Here is a 12347-nt window from a genome sequence, read left to right on the forward strand (position 1 = left end):
GTTTTTTCCCCCTCTGATCTTAGGAGAATGGTCATTGACTCCTCAATGGATGTATCTGGAGTTGGAGGTGACCCTGTGAGTTCGGGAGTTCTGGAGGGCCCTGGGTCCCATTGGGTCAGAGCTAAATGATGGCAGGGGAGAAGACTCCCTGGCAGCTACTTTAGCTCTCTTGGAGATGATGGTTCTCTACAGTGGCTAGCATCCCCACAAATGTATTTGCTTCATATGTATTTTTTTATTTACTTATATGTGTACACATTTTCCCTGAGAAAATATAAATTCCTCAAAGGTGGGGAATATTTTTTGTCTCTGTGGCCCCAGAATCTAGCATAGTGCCTGGCACAGAGTAGGTCTTTACTAAGTGCCCATTGACCGATTGACTGATTACATCCAAATCTATAGGGTGGGTGGGTTTACTAATTAACTTCCAAGCTCTCTCAGTAAAAGAGAATTCTGAGATAATGGGTAGAAAGTGCTTTGGAAAACTTGAAGGTATTTTTTGAAATGTCAGCAATTGTTATCATTGTGGTTGTGATGATGGTAGCATCTGGCCACTTACGCTTAGCCTATAAAGGAGGCATATACTTCAGGGTTTCAGCCATTTTAGAGTTTATTCAACAGGGGCTTACCCGTGGGCCGAAGTCTCCTGGTTCTCCCTGCGGATTACAAAACAATGAAAAGTCAATATTCAGCAGTGGTGGGAGATTTTGTTCTTAGCCAAATTTCCTAGCCGGACCATGGGATGTGGAGCACAAAGGGACCTTAGACAGTCTGTAGTCTGGAGGTATCAAACTTGTAGCCTGAAAAACTCCTGAGTGTTGCCTGAACTAGATTAAAATGTAATTAGGAAAAGTTTAACAAAATTTTAAAAAAATACAATACAACATAGATAATGTTTATTTGTGGTTTTCTAAGTCTAAGCCTGCAAAGATTTGTTTCTAGTTGAGCTTGACACTACTGCTTTCATCAAACCCCTTTATTTTACAGGTGGTGAAACTGAGGTCCAGAGAGGGAAACTGATTTGCTTAAGACCATATAGTTAAGGACAGGAGAGCAGGGGAGGTAATTCAGGCCTTTCTTTGATATCCCATGTCAAGTCCACCAAAGATTCCTCCCCCAGGAGTTGGGAAAATTCTTCAAATTCAATTCAGCAAACACAGGTTAGGTCCCTACTTTGTGTGGGGCACTGTGGTAGGCATTGGAGGAGATATAAAATTTAGCTGGGACTCATTCTCTGCCCTCATGAAGCCTTGTTGTTCAGTTGTTTTACTGATGTCTGACTCTTTGTGGCCCCATTTGGGGTTTTCTTGGCAAAGATACTGAACTGATTTGCTATTTCCTTCTCCAGGCCATTTTACAGAGGAGGAAACTGAGGCAAACAGGGTTAAGCGACTTGCTCGGGTCACACCGTTGGTAAGTGTCTGAAGCCTGTCTTCCCGACTCCGGGCCTGGTGCTCAATGCACTGTGCCACCTCGCCTCCCCTTTGTGAACTTAGAGGCTGGACAGTCTCTAAGGCCCCTCATTCCCTAAATCCTATGATTTCTACCAGACCCTCCAAGCTGTCATGTCATCTTCCATTACTATCTATCACCACATCCTACGTCAGGATTGTTTCATCTGAACAGCTCTTTTAAAATATCTGCTTCTGAGGGGGACTGAATAGTAGGGAACAAGCTATACCTTATGCCAGAGGGAACCTGGGACTCATTATGTACCTTAGCTACTAAGCAGCTGTGTGACCTTGGGCAAGTCTCTTCCCTTTACTATTACCTTGGCTGGAAAAATGAGGTGCTTGACTAGCTTGTTCCTAAGGGTTCTTCTAGCTCCAATGGCCTACGGTTCTATGAAGTTCTAAGAGGGAATATTTCCCCTCTCTCTACTCTTCCCCCCCCCATATTTGCATTACTTAAACAGATCCTTCTGTTTAGATCCTTCTGCATAGATGCCAACTTACCTTTTCACCTTTGGGCCCCGGCAATCCCTAAAGAAACAAAGACAGAACAAGACAATGGCTTGTCAGTTATGAGGATACTAGAACATGCTTTTCCCTTCTGCTTTTGGACTGGGGTTTTTCTTGCTGTCTGGTTTGGGCATCCACGAGCTTAGAGGGTAGGTGCTTTGGAGGCCAAATAGAGCCAGCACAAGGCTTAGCAGCTAATTAACAAGCAGTCCATGTGCTTAGAACAAGAGCGTCCTCTGATCCCAGGCCCAGAAGCAAGCCTCCTCCTCCCTGGCTTGCTTGTAAATGATCGACAACCAGGGTTCTAAGCATCTGGTCAGCCCTGGAAGCCAAAGGAATGGGGCTTGGTGGTGGATCCCTGGCAAAAACACACCTGTTTCCTCTCTCTACCCAACACAATGCCCCCAAACTGAAGAGGGAGAGGAAAAAAAAAAAAGCATTTTTCCAATTACAACATCCCGTGCTGTGAACTTCATTCAGGCTCTTTGCAAAGAGAAAGAGTAAACCATTTCTAAGCGCACATGCTCAGCAGGGACTGATTCGAGTATGTTTTTCCCAGTTAGCCATCTGTTTGAAATAAGCCAGACCAATGGGCAGCTTTTTTTTTTTTTTTTGCATGCCTGGTTCTTTGAGTTCACGTCTCCTGAAGGGGATCTCTAGGGGCAGAAGCAGAGAGACTGAAGGGAGCCCCAAAGTGAGGCCTGACTTTGATGTGCTCCAGATTCCATCTTCAGGCCCTAAGGAACCACTTTCTTTCCATTCAATGTGAAGGCCAGGATTTCCTTAGTAGAGACCTCAGGAGGAAGCTGAGTGAGAAGGTGGCTGCACGTGGGACCACACAAGGGCTGCCCAAGGGGCACATAGTCCTCACAGTCAGCCTGTTTCTATGGACACGGACTCTAGGCATAGCATGCTCTTTGTTGTCCTGTCTAATGATCAGATTTGGAATGAATCAAATGGGGCTATGTATGGAAGGGCCTTTGAAACCCTGAAAGTGCCACAGAAATGTGGGCTGTTATTATTAACAGAAATATCATCAGAACCACAAAAGAAAAAGAGTGGAATAGCACTTGTCCCAGGATTGCTCCAAGCTGAGCCCCATCAAACAGAAAGAAGAGAAGGTTAGAATCATAATGGACTGGCAGGGGGCTTCCCGTCGCTGGATGTTGTAGTATCTAACAGTTAGGCTTGGAAGGGGTCCAAGAGTCATTACTCCAGCTCTCATTAAAGAGGAAGGAATGGAGGCCTAGAGATTAGTCCTGTCCAAGGTCACTCGAGTGACAAAGAGGAGAAGTGAGATTCAAACTCGGATTTGAATCCAGGGCAGGGATGTGGTATGGGGAACTCCGGCATCAGGCAGGGGGTTGGACTACACAGCCCAGAACGTACCTTCCACTTTGGAAATATTTTTTCTTTTTTCCCCTCTATCATTTTGTTTATTAGGTAGAGTGGTTCTCATATGCTTTTTTTTTTTGGAATGATAATTTGAATCTCTATTACATGTAGTTTTTTTCAGGAAAAAATATACATTAAGTTTAACATGATAATATCAAGATTGCCCTGGTTATCTTATCCTTTTCTTTCTGATTTCCTTCTGTATAATAATAATTCCTGTATAATAATTATATATTATATTTAATTATGCTATATATTATATATAGTTATAATACACAATATATTATAATTATTACATATAATTATTATAAAAATTCCTGTATAATAATTTCCTTCTGATTTCTTCTGTGTAATTTTTTATGTGTGTTTCCAGCTTTAAAATTTTTTTCTTTCTTTTAAAAAATATCATATTCCTCCCCTGCCCCAGTTACATGTAAAGATAATTTTTAACATTCATTTAAAATTTTTTTTGAGTTCCAAATTTTCTCTCTCTCTTCCTCACCTCCTTCCTCGGTCTCATACGCTTTTACAAGAGACTTTAAAACACAAATTACTAATTAGCCCCAACTCTCGAGGAAGGTCGGATCTAGTAATAGGCTGATCTTAGGGAAAGCAGGGTCAGCTGGGCTTCGCTTTGGTTGGCACTTTGACCAGTGTGAGAGGTGGTGGCTAATGCTCAGTATGGAATAAGGAAAAGATGAGAGTGAAGAGCTGAAGAGGGATACCAGCCAAAAAATGGTGGCAGCTTCTGGGCTAGGCCTTCATGGTGGGGCTCTTTTAGTTGTACGGAAATTCCCAGAAGAGTGATTATTAAAAACGAATCCTAATGCCAAACACAACTGACTTGTAGTGTTAACTCCAGTTTTGGAATGTTTGGGGCTTGGCTTTCCTGACTGGATAATGGAGAAATGATTATTAGTCAAGTAATTAAGAAAATAATGAGGAAGGAGCATAGGATTGCTCATTCTGACTTTGCCTCTGTTGGCAGGAACCCTCTTAACCTACCAGCATCTCTGAGGCAGGACGCAGCCTAGCAGAGAAGGTCTGGTGAGTGTTTCAAGCTCATCTCAGTGAGGTCACTGAGGGAGATCTGTGGAAGCTTCCATCATGACCTTTTAGGATCTGTCTCTGCCATACTTACCGGCTTGCCATCCAGTCCCAGTGGCCCCTGGAAAACAACAGAAAGTCCAGATATTACTAAGAGTGGAAGAAGTCTGCATTCATTGATTTTGCATGATTTCTTTAAACGAGGAAACAAAAGCTTGGCCCTGTTGCTTTATGCATTTGGAGCGTGTTTCCTGGGGCTTTTTTTTTTTGAGAGGGGAGATATCCTTCTTGTCATAAGCTGTGCCAGGGAAGAGCAGAGCAGGGAAGATGCCAAATAACACAAGATCTAGATCCCTAAGAAAAGATCCTGGCACCTCCCCAAAGGGGCATGGAGTTTGACTCTCCATGACCCCAAGACTGCCCTTGGGGTGTTCCCTGGTACTGAAGCTCTGGTTCAAGGGATTCTGGCAGCCACCAAGCACAGTCCCTCCACAGTGTGGTCATGCTAACCATAAGATCTGATTGGATGAAATTTCCATCATCATTCAGTTTTATTCAAATGATTTATGAATTATAATTCAACACCCTCCCCGCCTAATCTTCCCAGTGACATGTCCACACACAGCCTGGCCTTTGAATCATGGGTCAAACACTTCACTGGAAGCAGGAGATCTGGGTCCAAGTTCTTGTTGGGTCACTGTGACTTTGGGAGAAGTCAATGTTGTGTAATGGAAGGAGCACTAAGGCAGGAGGTCAGCTTCAAATGCTAGCTCTCTCACTTGTTAGCATTGTGACCTTGGGCAAATTGCTATCCACTCTGAGTCTCAGTTATCTTATCTGTAGAATGGGGAGAGTGCTGTTTAGACTCCCTACCTCAGAGGGTTGTTATGAAGAAATTGCTTCGTAAAAATGGAAATGATATAAAAATGTCAACTCTCATGATTATGAAAAACTCATTTCCTCCCTCTGGGCCTCAGTTTCCTGATTAGAAATAAGTCCTGTTTTGCCTCCCTTTTGGGGTCTTTGTGAGGATGAAGCAAGATAATGGTTGAGAAGCACTTTGGAAATTAATCGTAAGGCAGCAGGTCCATGAGAGCCAGGGATGGCTCTGATTTCTTGGGATTCTCCTCTGTTGTATTCTATCCAGCTCAGCAGCAGCAGCATGGGGTAGGTGGCTGGCTCCCCATCCCCATAGTCCTGTGGCTCCTGGGATAATCCTCACCAGCCCGACTGGGAGCGGCCCCTCCTGTAGGGTCAAGTGGTAAATGGCTGGTTTCCTTGGCTCGGTCTCTTAGGCTCTCCCAAGCGACGGAGCGGAGACGGCCAATTTGCCCAATTACATCAAATGATGTGTGACCATTCCGGAGGTGGCTCCATGCCCCCAGGGACTTACTGCAGGAAATCTATGCAATTTTGAAAATTGGTCATTTAGGGAGCCTATTAAGCACTCTCGGCTGGTCTGAAGAGGGACACAGCTACAATTTCACTGTCTGCGGGATATTCAGAGGAGACAACCATCCCTTGGGAGAGCCCAAGAACTCTTCTGCCTAGGTCACTTCATGATCCACACATACCATTTCAGAGACAGGAGGGGACCTGAGAGGTCATCAGGTTCACCGCCGCTGTCATTCTCAGCTTCCTTCTCCCTTGATCAATTCACAATAGAGTTGGCAAAACCTTTTGTCTTGCCCATCATATCGCCTCCACTTCCCCCCACGTAATTGCTCTGTAAGCCCTCTCCTTCTGACTTCTGTCCCTACCACATGACTGGGATTGCTCTCTCCCAGGTCAAAATGTCCTCCTAATGGCCAAATCCAATGCCCTTTTCTAAGTCCTCCTCCACCTTGACCTCTCTGAAGAACTGGACACTATTGGCCACCCTTTCTTTCTGGACATCTCCTCCTCCCTTGGCTGCTGGTGGTGACATGACTTTCCCTCAGTTCTTCTCCAGGCTTTCTCATTGCTCACTCTTAATCACCTTCGTTGGATTATCTTCCAACTTCCCACTGCCTAAATTTACTGACCCAAGGCTTAGTCTTTCTCTTCTTTCTGTACCTGGCAAGTTCTAGTTTTTACTAGAGTCCGACAGGATCCACAGTCCTAGTTTTTACTATTACCTTTGTGTACTAAAAACTGACCCTCAAATCTCTGTTTCAAACTCTGACCTCTCTCATGAGCTCAAACCTCACATTTCCAGCTTTCTATGGGACATCTGCACCTGTTTATGGGAATGTACCCTGGCACGTCCAACTTAACATGTCTCAAACTGAACACATCATCTCCATCTGCAAACCAGTGGTCCATCTGGATTTCCCTATTCCTCATGCTTCAAGGTGGGTGGCACAATGGATGGAGTCAGGAAGACCTGAGTTCAGATCTGGCTTCACACACTTACTAGCAAGCTGTGTCACTTTAGGCAAATCACTTAACCACTGTCTGTCTCAGTTTCCTCGACTGTAAAAAATAAATGGGGACGATAATTGCACCTACCTCCCAGGGTTTGTTGTAAGGATCAAATAACATAATATTGGTGAAGTGCTCAGCACAGTGCCTGGCACATAGTAGGTGCTTAATAAATGCTTGTTTCTTTCTCTCCTCTTCTAGTCACTGAGGCTTGAAATCTTGGGAATTATCTTGACTCTTCTTTCCCTCTCCCACATCTAGTCTGTGACTAAATCAACTGGATACGCCCTTTCCAAGGGCCTTTCCCTTGTTTCCCTAGGCCTTTTAATGTCAGGCCTAGACTATTGCAACAATCTTATTAATCTTCGAGGTCGATGATTATAGGCATCCTTTAAAAATTATCTTTATGTGTTTTCCCAATACCTAGCACATATTAGGTATGTAAAAATGGTTGTTGAATGAATGAATGAATCACACATGAATAGTGTCATTGATTACATGGTCTCCTCCCTCTAATCCTCCTGCATAGTCTACTGACATCTTCCTAAAACACCTATTTGTACCTATCATTATCCTGCTCAAAATCCTTCAGTGGCTCCCTATTGTCTAGAGGATAAAACCCCAACTCCTTAGCTTATCATTCAGGGCTCCACAATCTGGCCCAACCTACTTTATCTCCCAATGCTCCCCTAGTTTCCAGTTCCAAGTTGGATATTAAAGTACAGATTAGAGTTGGATAAAGAGCATTTACTATCTGTTTCATTCACTGGCACTCAGCTATTTGGCCTACATCGTCAGTCATTTTTTTAAATGTCTGAATCCTGACTCTCCAACTCTCCGGCAAGTCCTGAGGTTGGGGGGCTGAGTCATCAATCAGTCAGTCAACAAACACCTTCCAACTGTTAGTCCCTAACGACCAGGCTGAGATCAGCCATGTGACCCTGGACAGCTTCTTTCTCTATAAAATGAGGATAATAATCCTTTTCCAGTTTCCCTCTCTGGCTGTTATGAGGAGCAAGGAGGAAATTGATGGGGAAGTTTTCCATAAACTAAACTGTGAAGTGCATGATATTGGGTGTCAGAGGAAGAAAAGTAGAGTCTTGGCAATGGCTTCTTGGATGGACCCACTGAAGGCAGAATCTCCAACTGTAAGGGATAGGGGTAGGAAGAGGAAAAAGTCAGTCTGGCTTCTAAGGCAATCCCAGGGGCCAGCAGAATCTTCCCTCCGGCTTTCCCTCCTTTCCTCCCTACCTTGTGCTCGGCTCTTTGAGAAAGAACACCTTTAACTAATTACGCTGCTCCGTCCCAGCTGAGAGCAGTCATTTCCATCTGGGGCAAAGTGATTTATCTGTGGGGCCTGTTCAGCCTGTCCAGCCTTCTCAGCCCAGGCTGTCACATCACAGAGGAAAGAAAGGTCCTCATTCAGCTCTAAACTCTACTTTAATCTCTTTTTAATCTTTGTTTGAATCATGGGTTTAAAAAAACTCCACCCAGATTTATAGATCGAAATTTTTCCTCTATGATTTCCCAGCACTGTGAGTGCATGCATGTTTCATAGGCCCAGCCCAGCGAGAGAGGCCTGGCTACCCAGAGAGACAGTTTGCACTGTGGTTCAGACACATGGGGAGCATCACACTCAGGGCACACAGGAGAGCAATGTGACCAGGACACAGGAGGGCCATTGGGCTTAGGATGCACACAGAGAAGGCATTATGCCCAGGTCCTGCTGGAGTGCAGTGTACTGGAAATAGGCAGAAATGGGACGTGTGATGGGCATCATGTCAGAAAGAGAGGGCATGATGCCTAGGATGCATAAGATTTTAATGTGCTTAGGATGCATGGAAGGCACTATGCTCAGAACACACAGAGGACATTATGCCCAAGACACACGAAAAAACAGTGTATCTGGGTTACATGAGTCATACTGTTCCCAGAGCACATCGGAGGAGCATGATGCACTCAGGACATATAATTGTACCCAGGACACATAATAGGCCTTATATCCAAAATACAGTGGAATATAATATCCCTGGTATAGAGTATTCAAGAGGCAGATATGTCTAGGATACACAAAGGGCCATCATACCTGGGACATGCAGCTGCCTGGGACACATGGGGGGCATTTTGCCCAGGACCTGTGGAAATTCAGTGTGCCCATGACCCATGGAAGGTATTATACTTGGAGTGCAGCACGCTCAGGGCATGCCCAGGGCAAGGCATGGGACCTAGGGGTGGCATTCAGGATTCCAGATAACCTGACCCAATGACCTCAGATGAATCGAGTTTGAAACCTGATAAATAAAGGTAGGGGAGGAAGAAAGGAACCATGGTACGCAGACTGATTGACAGGGCTACTAGGAAGCCTGGAGCTGGAATACATTCTTTCTAGTAGTGGAGAGCGGGGGAGCAGAAATTAAACAGGAATTTAAAGACACAGTGCTTTCATTTTTGTTCTGCTCCATCTGGCTTTGATCACTGGTTGGTACCAAGACACCAAGTAGCATCTCAGGAAGAACGGGAGGGGGCTGCTGCCTGGGGCCTGGGAAAGGCAGGGCCATCAGACCTTTGACCCTTGACCTCAGTAGTACATCAGATTCCTATTCTGTCCACCAGTTTGTTAGCGATCCCTTCAGCTTTCTGTCACATAAAGATGTCACGTATGCCATAGTCCAGCTTACTGATGAAAGTACGTAACAGAAAAGAGCTGAGGATGGAGCCCTAAGGTCACCACCAGAGAGAGACCTCCCTCTGGGCTGGCATCAAATTCTTTGAGAAGAAAAAAAACCTCCATTTCATTTTAAAGCAAAAGTTAAAACTCTACACAAACTTAAAATTCCTTTTCAATGAAATTTTGCTTTCCTAAACCTTAGCAGTAAATTCATTTTATACCTTCCCTCAACCCACATGCAAAGGGTTTTAAGCAAAAACGGGTTGGATTAGGTGCCCAACAAAAAGCTTGGCATGAAAAACCATGTCCTTCCACAGAAATAGGAGCAATGGATAGAAGTTGGCAGTCGTGGGAACTCAGACCCTACTTCTACAGGGGACATTTTAGCAAGAATGAATTTATAGAAGAACTGGTTTGTATAGGTGAAACCCACTTCTGTCCTGTGTCCCACCCTGCCCTATTCAGAAAGATAAGCTGCAGAATGGAAATGTGACCTGACAGTGCTTCTTAGGATTAATCTCAAGGTCGCCTCTCCCAGCAGTGGCTGCCTTACTGAACCTGGCCCCTTGTGACACTGCAGAACTCCTCATTCATTCATTTATTCAGCATTCTAGTAAGTGCCCACCATGGGCAAAGCCCTGTATTTGGTGCGGGGGATAAAGAGATGAAGAAAAATAAATGATACAGACCCTGCCTTCAAGAAGCTTACCATCTAATGGGGGGATATGACACAAACTTACATAAGTATAATTCAAGTTAGGGAATGATGGGGGGTGGCGATATAAAGGAAAGATCCAGAAACCCAGACAAAGGGCTCCAGGAAAATATGAAAACCTACTTTCATCTGGCAAGGGAAGGATTCTGGAGGTAGTGATGGAGAAGGTAACACCTGAGCCGTGCCTCACTACATACAGACCTGTTTTGATTACAATGATGACTTTTTACAGATCCAAATGTCAGCATAAATATCAGAAACCTGCTCTTCTCTTGGGGCGACCCAGCCTATTTGTGGAGGCTCCAGCCCTTGGCTTGCAGACCTTAGGGTTTAGAAAAAACTGAATGGATATTGTAGGCTCCCAACAGTGACAGAGTGTGCTGTTATGAATAGAGCCCTTGGAAATCGCCAGCCCTGGATTCATAGGAAAAGCCATTTTCAGTTCCCTGAGAAGCTCGAACTTGGATCTGTGTGTGGTTTAATCTGATGCAGAACAGACGTCCTGAGCCCAGCACGAGAAATGCCAAATATAAATATTTACACAGTAGAAGATGCTGCCTGGGACAGGCCTTTGGAATACATTAAACCAAAGCCTCGGCCCTTGGTTCACAAAAGATGCTGTCCGCTCATCCCAGATGGTGTTGCTCTGGCAACAGGCACTTTCACAATGGGCAACCAGGACAAGCCTACAAATCTGAGATATTGCTTCCCTGCTCACATCATCTTCCCTGATACATGGGAGACAAACTGAAATGATTCTGCTTTTTGCGAGTATAATAGAAAGAGCCCTGCATTGGGGTGGGAGGCAGCAGCACGGCTTCTAGACTCAGGTCTGACACTAATACATCATGTGACTTCCCCTCTCTGAGCTTCATTTACTCTTCTGTAAAATGATGATGGTGGTGCTTCCTAGGGTCTCTCTCATCTCTGATGTTCTATGATGTTAATTTCTGGTTAGATGGTAAGCTCCCATGTGCCAGTCCCAGCCGGGTTTAGACTTGCTTTTGGAATTACCCAACATATGATCAGTTAAAGGAATGAGAATAGTTAGACTAGAGAAGAGCTATGATATGGAATCCTACACCTGGAGCTAGAAGGGGTCCTCAGAAGTATCTAGTTGGATAATTATACTGTAACCTGTGGCTCAGTACTGCAGTTTTGGATTCACAAAGAACGGTTTTCCTCTTGAAGCCTTCTTACTTTTAACTCCATATCCCAGGTTTAGGTCCTGGGAAAAATTGGAATTTGCTTCTAGCTCTCTACTGGGAGGGGTCTTCTATTCCCTCCTCAAGCATTAGGCTAGTGATCATTTAAACACAGAACAGGTTTATTAAAAGTTATATTAAAGAATAGAAGGACTTACATCTGAACCTGGTTAGCAAATTACAGTTCACCCTCCTATGTATGCTGTTTCTTCCTCCTTCACCTCATAAACTCAAAACAGTCATATATAAATCCCAATAGCATGAATGTGGTTGAGGTCATCAGTGAAAGGGAAGAATCTACATTTCTCTACTTGCTTGCTTCCCTCTGGGATCTGCTCATTCCTTTGCTCCAGCGGCCCCTGCCATCACTGCCACCATCTCTTAGCTCAGCTCCAAAACTGTCCCAGGCACTATGGCCTCAGGTTAATCCAGCAACTGCCCAATGCTTACCTACCAGCCTCGATCTCCACCACTTCCGACTCCTGTTCCCTGGTACCCCTCTCCTGCTGGTGCACTGGCCCTTACCCATCCCCTCTGAACATTATAGAAAATAGCTGTCTGAAGCCTTTAATGGCTCTTTGGTTTCTCTCAGCCTTGCACCTGTAGCATGCTAGGAAAGGTCTGCCCAAATCCTTTTGGAACATGCCTGCTAGAGTTCCAAAATGCTATAAAGACACAGAATCAGTCCATGATCTGAAAAGGAGTTGGGCTAGTCTTGTAGTGAGAAAGAGGAAGAATACTATGTCCAAGGAAGTATGAAGAGAACCAGAGGAAGTCCACTAGCAGAGATGTCAAATTCCTGGCTCACAAAACTCCTGGGTGAGGTCTGAACAAGATTAAAATGTAACTGGGAAATGTTTAACAGAATAAGTAAAAATGCAATACAACACAGATGATGTTAAATTGTGGTTTTCTAAGTCAATACATGGCCCATAATGATCCCTTTCTGAGTT

At 44.5% G+C, this 12347-nt stretch overlaps 1 protein-coding gene across 1 annotated transcript in view; it reads right to left on the minus strand.

The window, feature by feature from the left end:
- Positions 1–12347, minus strand: part of COL23A1 (collagen type XXIII alpha 1 chain) — a 467765-nt gene that overhangs the window by 37719 nt on the left and 417699 nt on the right. The window contains exons 6-8 of the mRNA XM_036751498.1: positions 4498–4524; positions 1956–1982; positions 630–656 (exon numbers count right to left, since the gene is read on the minus strand). Of these exons, the coding sequence (XP_036607393.1) occupies positions 630–656; positions 1956–1982; positions 4498–4524 (81 nt within the window). The remainder of the gene's footprint in view (positions 1–629; positions 657–1955; positions 1983–4497; positions 4525–12347) is intronic.

This window comes from Trichosurus vulpecula, chromosome 3 (genome assembly GCF_011100635.1).
Source record: "Trichosurus vulpecula isolate mTriVul1 chromosome 3, mTriVul1.pri, whole genome shotgun sequence".
In the NCBI taxonomy this organism is placed as follows: Eukaryota; Metazoa; Chordata; class Mammalia; order Diprotodontia; family Phalangeridae; genus Trichosurus; species Trichosurus vulpecula.